At 45.0% G+C, this 16,106-nt stretch overlaps 3 protein-coding genes across 4 annotated transcripts; 2 read left to right on the forward strand and 1 right to left on the reverse strand.

The window, feature by feature from the left end:
- Nucleotides 1–204: 204 nt before the first annotated feature.
- On the forward strand, nucleotides 205–4,292 carry c16h16orf89 (chromosome 16 C16orf89 homolog). The gene is made up of 8 exons (XM_086055093.1): nucleotides 205–441; nucleotides 903–1,055; nucleotides 1,263–1,413; nucleotides 1,744–1,861; nucleotides 1,934–2,096; nucleotides 2,544–2,648; nucleotides 2,735–2,824; nucleotides 3,745–4,292. The coding sequence occupies exons 1-8, from the start codon at nucleotides 249–251 to the stop codon at nucleotides 3,846–3,848; spliced, it is 1,077 nt and encodes a 358-aa protein (XP_085911219.1). The 5' UTR covers nucleotides 205–248; the 3' UTR covers nucleotides 3,849–4,292.
- Nucleotides 2,937–10,142, reverse strand: ift70 (intraflagellar transport 70). The gene is made up of 19 exons (XM_086055086.1): nucleotides 9,933–10,142; nucleotides 9,537–9,602; nucleotides 8,980–9,189; nucleotides 8,778–8,834; nucleotides 8,571–8,706; nucleotides 8,394–8,498; nucleotides 8,183–8,311; nucleotides 7,966–8,015; nucleotides 7,752–7,904; nucleotides 7,611–7,676; nucleotides 7,450–7,503; nucleotides 7,311–7,376; nucleotides 6,743–6,819; nucleotides 6,468–6,675; nucleotides 5,435–5,506; nucleotides 5,258–5,361; nucleotides 5,092–5,170; nucleotides 4,891–5,020; nucleotides 2,937–4,462 (listed from the first exon to the last, which is right to left on the reverse strand). Exons 1-19 carry the CDS (start codon nucleotides 9,978–9,980, stop codon nucleotides 4,326–4,328), a joined length of 1,947 nt encoding a protein of 648 aa, XP_085911212.1. The 5' UTR covers nucleotides 9,981–10,142; the 3' UTR covers nucleotides 2,937–4,325.
- Nucleotides 10,143–10,852: 710 nt separating this feature from the next.
- Nucleotides 10,853–13,359, forward strand: LOC147134081 (uncharacterized). Of its 2 annotated transcripts, XM_086055098.1 has the most exons (4): nucleotides 10,853–10,945; nucleotides 11,371–11,501; nucleotides 11,970–12,099; nucleotides 12,771–13,359. In XM_086055098.1, exons 2-4 carry the CDS (start codon nucleotides 11,381–11,383, stop codon nucleotides 13,015–13,017), a joined length of 498 nt encoding a protein of 165 aa, XP_085911224.1. In that variant the 5' UTR covers nucleotides 10,853–10,945; nucleotides 11,371–11,380; the 3' UTR covers nucleotides 13,018–13,359. The 2 variants fall into 2 exon arrangements, with proteins under 2 accessions (XP_085911224.1, XP_085911223.1); XM_086055097.1 differs by lacking the exon at nucleotides 10,853–10,945 and having other exon boundaries at nucleotides 11,245–11,501.
- The last annotated feature ends 2,747 nt before the right edge of the window (nucleotides 13,360–16,106 follow it).

A 16,106-nucleotide genomic window follows, 5' to 3' on the forward strand; every position in this document is an offset into this window, starting at 1 on the left:
AGAAATTTGTTTTATTTGCTACGTTTGTCTAAATACGATTTTTTATAATCTACTTACGTTTGCCAAAATGCCAAATACGTTTTTATACAATACATTTATTATTATTAGCATGTATTATGATTTTTAAAAGTAATTAAAAAAAATCAAAATAAGAACACGCGTGTCGGTTTTCATGACGTCACGGTCACGACCCGCCCCCTGCAGGCTTTCGAGGACGCGTTCAAGTGTCCTCGGAGCGAGCTGCAAGCATGCGGACGTCGGGGCTGCGGCTGTCGCTGTCCGCCTTGGCGGCGCTGTTGGCGGCCGCGTGCTGCTGCTGCTGCTCGCGGGCGGAGGTGATCGACGACGTGCTGGGGAGCCTCTCCAAGGGCGCCGCCTTCCTGGAGCGCCAGCACCAGCACATCAACCTGGATGGCGTGGTGGGCTTCCTCATGCTGCAGGGTGCGTGTAGGGTTCGGGGCCGCGTTAGTGTTTTGTGACGCAGTGTCCGTCCACCTGCATGTTGCAATCAAACTGGATGATAAAACCATCGGAATTATCTTCGTTTCGAATTTGTGCTCAGAGTGGCATTTTTCTTGCCAGTGTGGCGTTAAATAATATTAAAAAATTTGATTCCCGTAAAATTACAGATTGTTTTTTTTCTAATATTACAAGTTTAATTTTGTTAAAATTGCATTTTCCTCCCATAACATGCAAATATCCTCTATAAATTCAATGTTTACAATGTGTGCCTTTTCTTCCAATGTTACCTGCAAAAATTATGACTTATTTTTCTCATCATATTCCAACTTGATTCTTATATAGTTACACTTTATTCAAATAATAATAATTTTTTTTTTAACCATACAATTTCGAATTTTGGAATCTTCGAATTTTTGGTGCGTGTTTTTCTTGCGTGTTAGCCGAGCTGAAGGAGGCGGTGCGGACGTGGCCTCACTCGGACCCGGTCAGCTGGGCTCAGAGAACAACGGCAGTGGGTCTGGTCAAGCGTCTGGACCGCAGCTTCGATAACGCCGTCGCCGCCCTGCGCCACAACGACCCCAAGTACTACCAAGGTAGCTGCGCTAAAATTTGAATTCAACGTTTATTGTGGGAAAATGACATATTTTAGCTTCCTAAAATGACTTTTTCTGATAGTGTTACTCTGTGTTTTCCTGTTCAACAATTACAAAAAAAACCCCACACACAACAGAGTGTATGTCGACTGAAAGTGTGGCTCCCTCTAGTGGTATGCCCAAGAATAACTGAATTTCCATCCACAGAGTTCGAGCCTCTTCTGTCGTGGAAGTTCTGGCAGGTTCCGCAGGAGCGCAGCAGCACCGATGCCAGCCTGGTGTACGCCGCCACCACCTCCAGCGAGTGCTACGACGAGCAGCTCAGCGACAAGTGCCTCACGCTGCTCCTCGGAACCTGGTGATTGGCCACGATCTCATGCAATGTGTAGTCAAGGGCAAGGAATTTTTTGCAAAAAAAAAAAAAAAAAGGGGGGGGGTACTGATTCAACTTCTTTAAGTAAAAGTAAAGAGGTACAAACTCTGAAATGTTTTATGTTTTACTAAAACCTTTTATCAGTTAATCTTCCTACTGTAATTTAAAAAATCTTTTGGGGGTTCTTCACCTCTAATTTAAACATTTCAAACTTCAAGCTGTCCATTTGATCCCTTCTGCAATTTTTTTCGAAATAAGCCAAACACTAGGACTTTTTCCCCCTCTGATTTCAAATTTTTTGTTTTCCGATTGTAGGAAACAGAAGGGCACCCCATGCATCGTGACCAAGCCGTGTCGCGACACCATGACCCAATTCGGTTGTCCGCACTACTCGCTGTCTCACCAGCTGCTCTACTTCATGATCGGGAAGATGGTGAGGAACACCACGGCGACCTTCAACTTCGCGCCGTCGTTGAGGGGTTAACGTGTGGTTTGTGTGTGTCAGAAAGGGTGCTCGAACCTGCTGAAGGGCGACATGCGAGCGTCCCGCGCCAACATGACGGAGCGCAGCTACCAGAAGATCTTCTGCTCCAACATGATGAAGACCAACCAGGACATCGTCGCCGACGGGCTCAGCCAGCAGACGGCCGACATCTTCATCGAGAACAGTCAGTCAGAAACTCGCATTGAGAAAAAAACGGTGTTTTCGGAAAAATCATCATGAAATGAGTTTTTCTTGTCATGTTTGGGGTGGCCCTTAATCAAGAGAGTCTCAAAGGCCTTCACAGGCCCACACTTGCCAAATATTAACCACATCCCCTGAGAAAAAAAAATATTAAAAATGCAATTCCTTTCTGAACATTTTAGATTTTTTTTCCCTCTGAATTTTATGACCTTTTCCTTGTAAAATCATGACTTCATTTCTTTATTTTTTTTCAATGTAGCCTAAATACTTTGTAGCTGAATTTACCCTCAACATTCATCCATGCTGGGATGACTTTATCGAAGAACGAGCCCATCAAACAGTTTTGGGATGAACGGTAGTAGTCGAGACAACTCCCCGACTGACCTTTGACCCCAAAAGCTTCTGCGTTTGTGTGTGCGCGGTCTCACAGTCCTCATCTGCGGCTTGGCCGGCTTCTCCGACTTCTACAAAGCCGATTGGCTGCGGCACATCCTCCGGCTGCAGGACGTCGAGCTCGGCTGCTTCGGGCGCGACCGTAAGTCTGCACTCTTATCAGTTGGCAACTTTTGAAGGCGCGGGTGAGTCTTTACGAACGCGCACGTGTCCCGCTGTGGCCGTCAGACAGCATCATCTCGCAGATGATCGGAGACGAGCTGCTGGAGCAACTGCGGCCTCATCACCGCGTCAAGAGGAGGGAGAAGATCCTTCCTGGTGGGTTCACACCTCATGACGGATGATTGTTAAGTCACTGGTGGACAGACTGGCAGAGAAATGTTAGTAGCATGCGGGGCCAGCTGTTCCGGTCAGAACCACACAAAACTGCTTTTGACTGTCAAAAAACCTTTTATTCCTTAAAAAAAAAAAAAAACAACATCGACAACAACAACTGATCTGGAGTTGCTGCTGGTCCAGCGTCAGGTTTGCCCTTTCCATATGTTAGTGTGGAAAAAAAAAAAAGAAAAGTAAAATAGCAAGGAACCCTAAAAGCATTGGCACTCGGTCAGTGTGAAAGGGGTAGACATACAAGCAGACAGGAAAAAGGTGGGGAAAAAAATTGCAAACACATGAACACGCAGTTAAAAATAAGTTACAAAAAAAAAAAATGTCAAGATGCAATCAAACTTCAAGTTAAGAAGCAGTCCTGAATCAGTCCAAGACAGACGAGAACCAGTCAAGAGCCACATAAAAAACATAAAAATAAAATAAATACAAATAAGTAAAAAAATATATATATATACTTCAATGTAGTTCTTGACTTGGTTCTTGTCTAGTTCTGGACTTGGTTGGTGACTAATTCTTGACTTTTTTTATGTGATTCTTGACTGGTTCTTATCTAAAGTAGGTTTCTGATATTGTACTTGATTGTTTTTGATGTAGGTCTTGTTTTTATCTTCGCACAGTTCTTGACCTGTTTTGGACTAGTTCCAAACTTGTTCTTGAGTGTAATAATTCTTTCTCTCTGAATATTTTTGGACTGTTTTTTTTAAAAAAATAAAAATTTTTTTACTAGTTCTTAACTTGGGGTTTTTCTATGCACTTCTTGACAGTTTACCTTGATGTTTTTCAACTTTTTGTGACTTCCTGTGTTCCCCCATTGTATCCCTTACTCCCCATATCTTTGTTGTGTGAAGATGGCTGTTCCAGTCACATGACAGCGGTGGCGGTTGGCGCTCTGGGAGGATATTTAAACTTCTACCTGACGGAGCAGGACATAACCAAGAGGCCCCTTTCCTGATCCCGCCACCCCACGGGACGCCTATACTGGAAACCTCCTTCCCGTTTGCCTGCTTTTTCGTTTTGTGAAAATTTTGGGACTCTATAAATCCTTAAAGGACAACAACAGATGTATTTCAGGTCAAGAAAGTCCCTCAGTTGAGCGTAGACCTCCACCTAGGCCTTTTTCATGGGTACAGTTCCTGGATGCACCCAAACATTTGAGCGTATGTGCTCTTTGTGGACCGTCCGGCTAACAGACAAACATCAATGTATATCAATAACATCTAGTGGAACCTACCAATAGAAGCTGCCTGTATGATTTACATGTTAAGTATGATGTATCGTGCGTGAAGCATTATTCAGTAAATTGTAAAAGTATTTAAGGCTTTTTATGTGCATGAAGCATAAAGTGTGCGTAGACCAAAACACTCCATCCCAAATAAAAGGAAGCAGTCCGCTCCAAGCGTGTGCGGCGCCGTCTTTGGTTGTGTAACGGTCACTCATTCCAGCTGGTGACTTTGTAGAAGAGGGCCTTGAGTAGCCGGGCCTCGTAGGTGACCGTGTTCTTGCCCATTTGGACCCGAGACTCCTCCAGCGGCTGCTCGATGACGGCGGGCACCTCTCTTCCGTACTCTTGACACCACCACCCCCCCCCAAAAAAAAAAAAATTGTTTAAATTGGTCAAAAGAGGGTTTTGCATTTGACAATTTGACGTTCAGTCATAATAGGAATAAAAGTATTATTTTGGCGCCATTTGACAGCATCTCTGTAATAAGGGACTTTGTCACCATGACAATGTGTTGACTTGGTTCTTGACAAACTTTGTTCAGATTTTGGACTTGCTTTCTGACATGTGTCTTGACTAATTCCCGACGGCTTTTTGACACGTTCTACTTTTACACAGTTGTTGACAAAAACAGGCTAAGCTAACATTAGCAAACCGGCACATTTGGACAATGTAACATTTTGCTCACAAATCAACACTATCGGTCAGTCCCCCCCCATCGATGTGAATCGAGCCAAGTCAAGTGGGCACTATGCAATGTACGTTTGAGCATCACCTTCACAGTTCTCCAAGAACTGAATGCACTCCTGGACCACGCTCCCCTTCAGCGTGATGATGTGCTTGGACATGTTCTCCATCAGGGACAGGAAGCAGCGCTTGGCGTAGAACCACGTGTCCGTCCCCAACTACACGCACGCACGCACATCCAAGTTTCACGTACAAAGTTGTCCTAAATCTGTTACTCAAGAGCAATTACCTTCTGGTTGTAAGGCTCCAAGCTCTTAATGACGCGAGTGATGCCAAAATCGTACTTGCGCTTGGCGCAGTACAACGTGCTGAAGACCCCCCAGAAAATAAATACATTTAAAAAAAAAAAACGAAAATGGAGTTTTGGGGGGATTACTGAGAAGTGTACAAGTCACCCGATGACGAGGTTGACGATGCACAGGTGGAAGACTTTCTTGTCGGGGTCGTCGTAGGAGACCTGCTCCTCCTCCTTCTCGATCTTCCTCATCAACTTTTCGGCCTGGAAGACGTTGTTCGTCTTAAATAGTCGCACTATGCAGTCATGTAGAGTATGTGAGCGCTACTTTGGTTACCTCTTCATTCTGGCTGGTCATGATGTAGGACACGCACAAGTTGGCCAGGACCACAGCGCTCACGTTCAAGATCTACATCAACAGAGGCGGTTTTATATTTAGATGTTTATACCTCCAGAATATTTGGACTTCCAAACCACGTTTTAGACATCACAAATGCCTCCTTGAGGAGTTGAAAGTTGTTCAAATCGGAGGGGTTTTACTTTGCTGGAATTCTGCTCTTCATCTCTTCATTAAATCATCATACATTCATCTCCAATTGACACCACAATGTATCAGTATAAAACTGTCCAAATATATATCTGTCTGAATTATAATGAACTGATCATTTCTTCAAAGAGTTTGATTTGTAGTGTTGAAAGTTTTGTTTGGAATTTTTCACATTGTTTTGATATCGTTTCAAATTATTTAAAAATGGTGTTGATATTTAATTCCGGGATTTGGTTTAATCTAAAACTCTTTACAAGTCTCAATTTGGATGTTTTTTTTTTTTTAATTTGCTTTCCTGTTTCGTGGATGCTTTAATTGGCCTGAACCTAAATAGTGCTTTCTTAAAAATGTATTTAGCAAGTATGTACTGTATGTAGAAATCTCTTCTATTCTGCTTATATTTTTATTATGATATTTAGATTTTGACTTAAATTGTCTTTAATTCTCTTAAACTGACAATGAAGCAATTTTCACCATGACAAATTGCCTCAATTTGTCGGTTCTTTGAAAGGACACAGCGGCACTGCAAACATGCATAACGACTCATTCCGTCATTTTGAGCGCTGTCCACAAATTAGTTACTGCAAACTAAAAACACAGCAAAGAAAATAAAAGTTTCACGCAGAGAAAAAAAAACGTCACCGCAAAGTTCCTTTTTCGTTTTTTACCGGCGGTTTGAACGTGCACGGGCACTCCTGCACGCTACACTGTTCCACCTGCGCACAAAGGTCAACTGTCACATGACCTCATCACGCTTTGCTTTTCTTTTTTTCTTTTTTTTTTTTAAAACGGCAACCTTCGCCCGCCTGCCGGCGTCACTCACGTTGTTGTAGTGCTTCTTGACGATGGGCTCGTAGAAGCTGATGGCCTCCTTGTACTTGTTCTGCATGAAGAGCACGTGGGCCACGTTGAGCTTCCACATGTCGTCCTCGCTGCACACCTCCATGGACTTGTGGAAGATCTTCTCCACCATGGCAAAGTTCTCGCGGTTCCAGTAGATTTTGGCCTGGGCCATCAGGACCACGATGTACCTGTGGGCAAGAACAACGATGAGAGGGCTGGATTTGTGCTGCGTGCGCGCGTTGTGCGCATTCTCACTTCTCCTGCATGCTGTCGTACTCCTGGAGGGCTTTCTTCTGCCCGTCGTCGTCTCGAGCCGTCTTGGCCTCCTGCAGCTGCAAACATTCAGCAAGCACATCCAACTAAGTTGCAAAAACAGTCAAAGTAAGACACACAAAAAGATGAGAAATGCACTTTGTTATGTACCGGGGGATCCAAGCATATTTCGGGGAGGGCAGTGCCCCTGCAGCCCCCCCTCTAGCTCTGCCAGTGATCCATGTGCTGTATTTAGTTCCCGAGGCGCAAAGAGTACACTGATTCAAATGAATAAGTGAGGCAAGCAAGATGATTTCCAGTATTCACCAAGAGCTGAATGTGCTGCAGACTCAGGCCCTGAGCAAATTTTTTTGTAATTGTTTTGTTAGCTAATAATTCGAGGGCGGTGAATCCGAAGACTGCATGCATGGACGTTGGCCCTTCAGATTAAGAAAAAACGCTTACTTACGTTTTTAGCCGACAACAGTAATAAAGACAAAACGGAGGTGGGGAAGGCGTCTTAATGGGGCACAATGGAATAAATACATTTCTAAAAAAGTAGGTAGACGACCTGCTTGGCCAGCTTGCGCAGCTTCTCCGTCATTTTGCCGATCATGTCATCGAACTTTCTGAAGGCCTAAACGCACACAAACATAGATGCCTATTTTCATGACGTACGAATGACAAAATGCACTTGGCTGTTATCGTACCTCCTCTGGTGCTGTCTGGCAGGTCAGCAAGGCATCGAGAAACTCGTACTCGTACTGAAAAAAGAGCAAAAACGCGCTCAAGTTTCGGTCCGCGCACAATCTTCACGAGAAACTATACAAAAAGACAACACACCAAAAAAAAAAAAAAAAGCCAAACTCACCGGAGAGAGCAATTTATAGGTGAGGTGCGCGTTTTCCGCCAGGACGTCGGCCGCCAGATCGAAATACTGCCAAGAAACCAGAGTAAAATTGTATCCAACTGTACTTGGGTCGGCGGGCTGCTGTGGCGTGACACGCGGCACCTCATGTTTGCAGTAGAGCAGCAGCAGGTTGCCGAAGGTGACGGGCGGGAAGGACGGCTGCTGAAGCAGGAAGGCCAACTTCTCAAAGCCCTGCGAGGGCTTGCTGTCCATGTTGAGCAGGGCCTGGTTGTGCAGCGTCACCGTGTCCAGCTCCTGGTGCCCCAACGCGACCATCAAGGCACACGACAGACACGGCGGACACGCACCCGCTTACCTCCTCTGTTCTCGGCGGCATGTCCGTCAAAGCCTCTTGAGCTCCTTTCACTGCAAACCGATATTTAAATGATCACTCCATCGTCTAATCACATTACAATTGCACAAAATGGAAGCGCGTATTAAAACATGGCTCCCGTCTGTCAATCAAAGCTTCCGGTCGCAGTGTTTGCGCATGCGACCGTTGTGCTGCGGTTTGTCGCCAGCGGGTGTCTTACGGTTCTTCAGCTGGTACTCGATGGCGGCCTTGAGGTTGAAGGCCTCCACCAGGGCGGTCTGATGCAGCACCAGCGTGTTGCCCACGCTGCGCACGTCGATGCCCTCCGTGGTCAGGCCAACGCTCAGCTCTGCCGCAGGGGGGGGGGGGGGGGACGCACATCAAACTTTTTGCCCCGCTCCTGGAGAGACATTTTTTCCAGGCTTGGTTACCTGGATGCTCCCGGATGCCTCGCTCGATGATCTCGCCGATATATTTGAGGGCCTGCGCGTAGTTGCTCAGCCTGTAGTAGCACAGAGCCATGTTGTACGACAGCGCTGGCACAGAGAACAAAAAAGGTGAATAATAATATACTGTGATTTATGTTTTGAGTGTGTTTGCACGCTTACCAGGCACGTATCCAAGCACCTGCATAGCCAACGTGAACTTCTTGCAAGCGTCCTCGTATTTGGCATCCTGGTACAGCAGGCAGCCCATGTTGTACACGTAGTCGGCGTCCTCTGGGGGAAGCTGCTCCACCAGAGACTGCACACACGCGACAAAGTCAGCAATAATATCGATCAGCCCGAAAGCACAGACGAAAACGTTCAGGTTACCTTGGCAGCAGAGTAATTCTCCTCAAAATATTTGATGGAGGCTTGCAGTTTTATCATCTGTGGAGAAGGAGGAAGACTGACCATTTGGAAAAAAAATACTTTGAAATATCAGCTGAGTTTTTTTTGTTTTTTTTCCCCTAGTTGATATATTCTTGTAAGGCCACGTTTATCAGTGTGAGGACTGTCAAGGAGTTGAGCGCACCTTGGTGTGGCTGCTGGGCGTGTCCAGGGCAAAGGAGGCCTTGGTGGCCTCGGCATAGGCGCCCGCCTTGTACAGGCTCTGGGCGTAGTACACCCGGTACTCCTCCACCTCGGGGTGCAGCTGCGTGAGCTGCTCGTAGCACTCGGCCGCGCCGCTGAAGTCCTGGACGTGATAGTAGCAGAAGCCCAGCAGGGACAGCGCAGCCCGGGACTGGAGGAAAAAAAACCCACACAGAAACAATTTTCAAAACTTTCAGCATTATTAAACCAATTTTTTTTTATAAAACTTGTCCTCATAAGCCGCAGCCTATCTCAGAAGACATTTGGGACGGACACAAGGTACACCCTGGACTGGGAATATACAGTTCAATGACAAAACCTGCACGGTTTTGGAATATGCAAGTCTAAGATTTGAAGCCCAAACCTCAGAAATTTGAAGCAGACTTGCTAACTTCTAGTCCAGATTTTTTTTGTGTTGTCTCTGTAGGTTTGAATTTTCTAATCCAACATCAAAGACATTCATTGGAATGTACTAATTTCGATGAAAAGTCCACTTACCCTTGTGTGCTTTTGAAGTTGGCTGTTGAGGATGTGAATGGCCTCAACATACTGGCTGTCCTTAATCTACAAGACAAATCAATCGTTGTTACTCCTCGAGTCAACACATATAATCATATTTTTATCATTAAACCACATGTTGGTCTTGAGCGACCTGACAAAATTCACTTTGTACATAAAGCTGTTTCCTTCTTCGCGTTTTCGGGAGCAATGTTAATGTATCGCCGCTCACATGCAAAATAAAGTAATAATAATTCAATGAAATTCCCAATGGTGAGGATAAAAGGATCGGAAAACGTATGAATGGATAGCTTTAACTAATGCATTTATGTCAAGCTATCGCGCTAAGCTAAACACATTACTGACTACTCCGTCACATAATCTTCGTATTCTTACCAGTTTATAGATTGTAGCAGTATACTCCCCGTCTTTTATCGTCATCATGATGCCTAACGTGTAGTTCTCACGGCTCTAAATGAGCCAAAATCGGCTAAAAAAACAAGCAACGCTTAGTAGCCAGTTAGCTCGTTAGCAGCTGTATCCATGCAGAGCAAGCGGACTTGTGTTACCTAGCAACCTCCCGGACCGGAAGTCAGAGTTTGATGGACTTTAATGACAACCTATCATCTTTGAGGATGCAACAACTGCTGTTTTCAATCGTCTTTTCTTTACCTAAGTAATTAGACAGCAATTCACATAGTTTATCATAAATATTGAAAACAACGAAAATATATAGTGGGGAAAAATAATAATAAAACAGCTGTTTTTACTAGATAGCCTTAACAATTCTGTCCAACAACAAGTGGCCAGGGCCAGAAAATCTACATTTCATTTTAAATTCGGAGTTTTATCATGAATAACAACAAAATATAGATACACGTGTCTTCACTATTGGTGAATATGTAAAAAATAAGTGTCCAAAACACTCTATCCATTCACTGTAGGGAACATTGAGGTAAACAGAGCATTTAGGCTCAAGTTGAGCCAAACCTTGTTCCCAAGAGACCGTTAAAAAATTGAGCATGTGACTCGATGTGTAGGGGGAACACTTGTGGAACCTGTGAAAATAAGACCAACATGGCAGATGTATTAGACAATGCATCCGAATGCTAGACAAAGAAGTTGCTTTTTTACTTAAGTGAGTCATTTTGTGAAAGATGTCCAAGAAGAACAAACATTAAGAAAGCCAGCCAGAGGTGCTGCATGGAGTCTCGCCTCTGAGCCAAACCACACTGTGGGCCTCAAAAAATGGAGGTCGGAACTTGACCGCAGTGTGTGCGTGTGTTTTTGCCATTAGGTCTGCAGAAGGGTGTGTTCTCGCTTTCTTTTGCTGAGCGCTGCCTGGTGTGAAACGTTTCGAGAAGCAGACGACAAACAAACGGTCCTCAGGTGACACGCTTGTGCAACAGGTATGTATTATTACACACATATGTATTAGTACAGTATTTGTTTAGCAGCGGAGTTTTAACTCTGATTCTATGGGAACATCGTGTGCTTGCATGTTGGCATATTGTACAGTACAGCATTCATTTGGTGGTCTCAAAACAGAAGCTATTGCTTTGAATACATTGTCAAATCAAATGGCCTACGGGGTCAGCGTAGGCTTTTGATTTAGGATTGTCAAATTAGGATTTGAAGTCAGGCGTGCGGTTTGTAAATTAGGGCTACAAGCCTGGGTAGGGCTTTCAAATAAGGCTGAAGGTTTCAAAGTAGGGTTTCAAGGCAGGTTTAAGGTTTTGGAGTAGGATTTCAGTCAACTTTCCAGAAGGGGCGTGTGTGACGTGTCCATGTTGCTGCATCCAGCAGATGGTGTCCTTACAGAGTGTTTGTGCAGGTTGCTGACGATGGCCCAAAAGGCGAGTTTGGCGGTGTTGGTGTTGCTGGCCGTTGCCGCGGCAACCGTGACGGCGCAGAGGCGACGCGCGCAGACGGCCAACGCGGACGAGTGGAACTACCGGGATGGCTGTGAGCACACAGATTTGCCTCTCTTCTGTTTACTCCGCGTCAGAGGGATGATGGGGGCAAAGGCAGAGGTGACGACAAATATTGACGGCACATTGAGCGGGAACACTTGAAAACAAACCGTATGTGAGCACCAGCACTTTGTGGAGCAAAACTATATATATATATATATATATATATATATATATATATATACATATATATATCATATATATGGTGACAATCCGTGGATCCACAATACTATACACAGCCTACTGTGTAATTATGGCACAATGCACATATAGTAAATAGGTACTATAAATACCGATGTGAACAGCAGAAAGCAGCGATAGTCAACTATATACAGTACATGAATAAATAAATGTATCGTACGCGGGCTATCGAGAGCGGTGCGGCTAGCACGACTCCATGCTAATGCTAATCCAGTTTCGTGTTCTGATCTGTTCTCATTGGTCACCTGTCTGGTCGCAGCCGACAGGGTCAGCATGAGGGGCGTGGCCAACCTGACTCAGATCCTGGACAACTGGCGCTTCGACATCCTCAACCAGATGAAGGGACTCCTGCAAAACGATCACCAGTCCCTGCTGCCCGACTACGCCAGGTATCGTAGTCACAGTTTTAAAGTACAAAAGCCCATCCAGTAAAGGGGAATATTGCCGACCAGCCAAAGAGTCCCCGCAGGAATGCGTTCCTTCCTCGGGCCTGGAAATAAACACAGAGGGAGTGCCGGGTGCAATTTGGAGTTGGAAATATGAGGTTATGAAATAAACAAAAGAACATCTGGTCTTTTCTGCTTCTCACCACAGTTTGGTTTGGAGAGCAGGACATTATGACGGTCCGGTAGTTAAAATGAAACGTTTATTGCTTCCTTTTTCATGCTTTTGTTCACCCAAATTGCTCCTTCAGCTTCTTTTCTTCTTGCCCTCACATAAAGCTCAAACTTCAATTGGGTTTCCTTTCAAAACAAAATGTTCCTATTTGGAAACCAGCTAGTTAGCAGCTAGCGTGAGACACCAACATAACAGGCAACATTGTGTCAAACATAATGAACTGAAAAGTCCCATTCAAAGTCCTTTGTTGACAAAACCTTACTGCTGAAAGTCCTATTAAGCAAACCTCAGTCAGAAAGCCACCAAGATAAAGCTAACGTTAGCTAACGGCTAAGAGCGCTAAACATAGCTTAACAGGGTAAACACTTCCACGTCGTCACACAAGACCTGACTCAGTCCTGTTCACCAAAACGCTATGTTGACGTGTCTCCCCTCTGTCCAGGATCCAGCCTCTGTCCGAGGCTTTGGATGATCTCTACAAGGAGTTCAACGCTCTCAAAGCTCACCTGGGCGAGCTGACAGAAAAATTCACCGCCATTGAGACCTTCATGGATGAGGTGAAGGCCGGCAGGGGAAGCGGCCAGACCCAGACCCAGGGCCAGGGCCAGGCCTCCTCGGCCCCCGTGCCCAGGCAAACAGGCAGGCGGGTGATCAAAAAGAAGACCACCCCTGCGGCCACCGCCTCCTAAGGATGACCGTGGTCATGTTCTTCATGCTTACTCTGCTTTTTATATAATGACCCCATAGAAAAAAACCCTCAGAAAATGTTATTTTGGCATGCAAAAAAGTGTTTGTTACTGCTACAAATAAGTGATGAGAAGCTAAAGCTATCGAGTAACCAGGGAGGATTTTGTCCCCTTCTGGAAACATTTGAGTCAGCACACTTTGAGGGATTTGGTTTTGCCACTGGAGCTCAGCCCAACACGCTGAACCACATCCAAGTCAGATTGTTTGGACATTCTTTCTTCCGCCTTGCGTTTTGTGTCCTGATGCATCACGCACATACAAACACACGCACACATGCGCTCTAGTTAAGAAATAAAGGCAATCTTTGCATCAATATGACAATTTGGATTCATTAAGTCAGAGGATTGACTTGATAAGACTGTAATTGGTTATCGTCTGTTCATATCCGCTTGATCAAATAATCAATCAATCAGACGTTGGACTCCAGTACTGCGATGGTCGTGCATTTAATGAATGAGACGTAGACAGACCAGTGACTGGCGCTGCGTCGAATGACTGACACAGATGTTAACCAGTGATCGGTGTTGCGCCGATGCTCATAAGGATTGTAACTACGTGTCCTCTGTGGACCCTCGCTGCTCATCTCCTGCACGGAGTGAGATTGGGAGCAAGTGCAGATTACACAGTTACAGTGAGTTCCTAGTGTCAATAGGATTATTCATGTTTCCCCCCATGACTCTGATGTCACACCAAGTGGGTCACAGCTCGCAAAACCAAAAATAGCTTTGAACATTTTTGGTTGGGGTGAGATAAAAGTTTTGGGTCGTTGAAAGGATGTGAACTGAAGAAAAAGTGGACTTGGTGCACTCTCCTGAAGTGTTGATCTTGACTTGGTCTCAAGTAGTCAAAATCTTAGTATTGACTCAGTCTCAAATCCTCAAAGTATTTCATCGTGACTTGGTCCTCAGGGTCGTCAGTTTGATTTTGACTCAATCTCAACTTCATAAAATCTTGCTGCTATCAATACTTCAAAGTCTTGTGTTGACTTGATCTTTAGTCCCCAAAGTCTTGATCCTATCAAGTCCTCAAAGTCTTGATCTTGACTAGGTCTCAAGACCGAGACTTTGCGGATTTGAGTCCAAGTCAAGACAAGACTTTACTGACTTGAGAGTAAGTCAAGATGGAGACGTTAAAGACTTGATGAGACCAAAACTTTCGTTGCTTGAGATCAAGTCACCATCAAGACTTTTAGTGGAGACCAAGACTTTAAGAACTTTGCCAAGACGCTGTGGACTTAAGACCAAGCATTTGAGAATTTGTTAAAGCCAAGACCTGAACGACTTGAATCAAGGTGAAGACCAAAACGTTAAGGACTTAGAGACTAAGTCAGCGTCAAGACCATGACTTTAAAGTAGGAAAGCCGAGATTCAAACCCTATCCCAATCATTAAGAATTAAAAACACAATAAACAGTACGTCGTCTCCTGTGGGTAGTGTGACAAAAGTGCAAGTCGGGCTGAGCCAAGCAGGGAATCCCTCACATGAATGGTGGAGTGTGTCAGGTGGATGAGTCGAGGAAAACAGCCTTTCTTCCGCGCCCGTGATTCACGGTGCCGCAGCGGTGGCGGCTCACATTTCACACATTTCAGTGTCAGCGGGTCGCGGGATCAATAATGAATTTCATGCCTTGTGGCGGCAGCCACACGCCCCGTCGCTGCTCACCAAATATCCCCCTCACGGTCTTCCTTATACGGTCCGGCCCGTCACCGAGTCGTCTATTGATTTGGGACTCCACGCATCATCTGTCAGTGCCCCCTTACATACCGGGCAAAGGAAAATCTACTACACAGTCATACGTGCTTTTTGCCACGTTGAAGATCAGACATGAACCGTCAGGGCCCGAGTCCCCGACCTGCATCACGTCTCAGCTGAGCGGCACTGTAATAATGAAACACCTCGGTAGATGGTGTCAAACTTGCACATTATTTATGAGCTGAGCACCAGAGGTGGCAAAAGTGCTGTGCTCACACTCAGGATTACAAGACAAAGGTTAGGGTTTGGAATGAGGATTTCAAAACTATGTTACAGTCTCGGGCCAGGCTTCGGCTTTCAAAGTGGGCTTATCAAGATGTTCGTTTTAGGAAAGGGTGTGAGTTTCAAGTTAGGTTTTCGGACCAGGGTTAGGTTTCAAAATAGGATTACCTTTGCAAATTTGGGTTTCAAGAAAGGCCTTTGGGTTAGGGTTTCAATCCAAGGTTGGGGTTTGAAATTAGGGAGTCAAAACAGGATTAGGATTTCAAATTTGTTTTAGGGTTCAAATGAGGGTTTTAAGATTAAATCAGTTTGTATCTTGAGCTAAGGTTTCAAGTTAGGGTTTAAAGACAGGGTGAGGGTTTGTGAACTTCCAATTTTGAGTTCATGCAACTTTGTTTTTCTTTTTTTTTTTCAGTGAAAAAACAATGTTTCAATTCAGGGCTTGGGTTTCAAGTTAGGGTTTTACCTCTGGGTTTAAGTGTTTAAATCAAGATTAGGGTTTCAAGTGAAGGTTTCAAATCAGGGTTTCAGGCCTAAGTGAGGGTTTTAAATTAGGGTTTCAAGACAGGGTTAGGGATTCAATTTGGGGTTTCAATCCGGAGTTAGTTTCAAAGTATGGTTGTAAGACAGAGTTAGGGCATTAAAGTAGGGTTTCCATCCTGTGTTAATGTTTCAAAGGAGGGTAGCCAAAGAGATTTTGCTGTGTGCCCTGATCGAACTTTTCCAGGTCTCTGAGGACTTTTTTGTCCTTGCCGTATCTGTCAGGTTGTCCTTCCTGTTGACAGACGGCTTGCGACCCATCGCCACCACTGAGGCATTTGCGAAAGCGTCTGTTAAATGTCAGCAGGACAGGGAACACCACCGGCGCCACACTAATGAGTCACCTTTTTTTTTTAGTTTGCCTCGTCCTCATACCGGCGTCTCGTCCTCTTGTCCTTCGGCCATTTTACACGCTGCGCGAATGCTACACAATCTTGTGGGTTTTCCCGCTGATCTACGATGCGGAAGGACGTGAGGCCTTGTGGGACTGGCTCGGATTCGATTCCAGGCGCTGACAT

Source organism: Filicampus tigris, chromosome 16 (genome assembly GCF_054856515.1).
Source record: "Filicampus tigris isolate MCC_2025a chromosome 16, RoL_Ftig_1.0, whole genome shotgun sequence".
In the NCBI taxonomy this organism is placed as follows: domain Eukaryota; kingdom Metazoa; phylum Chordata; class Actinopteri; order Syngnathiformes; family Syngnathidae; genus Filicampus; species Filicampus tigris.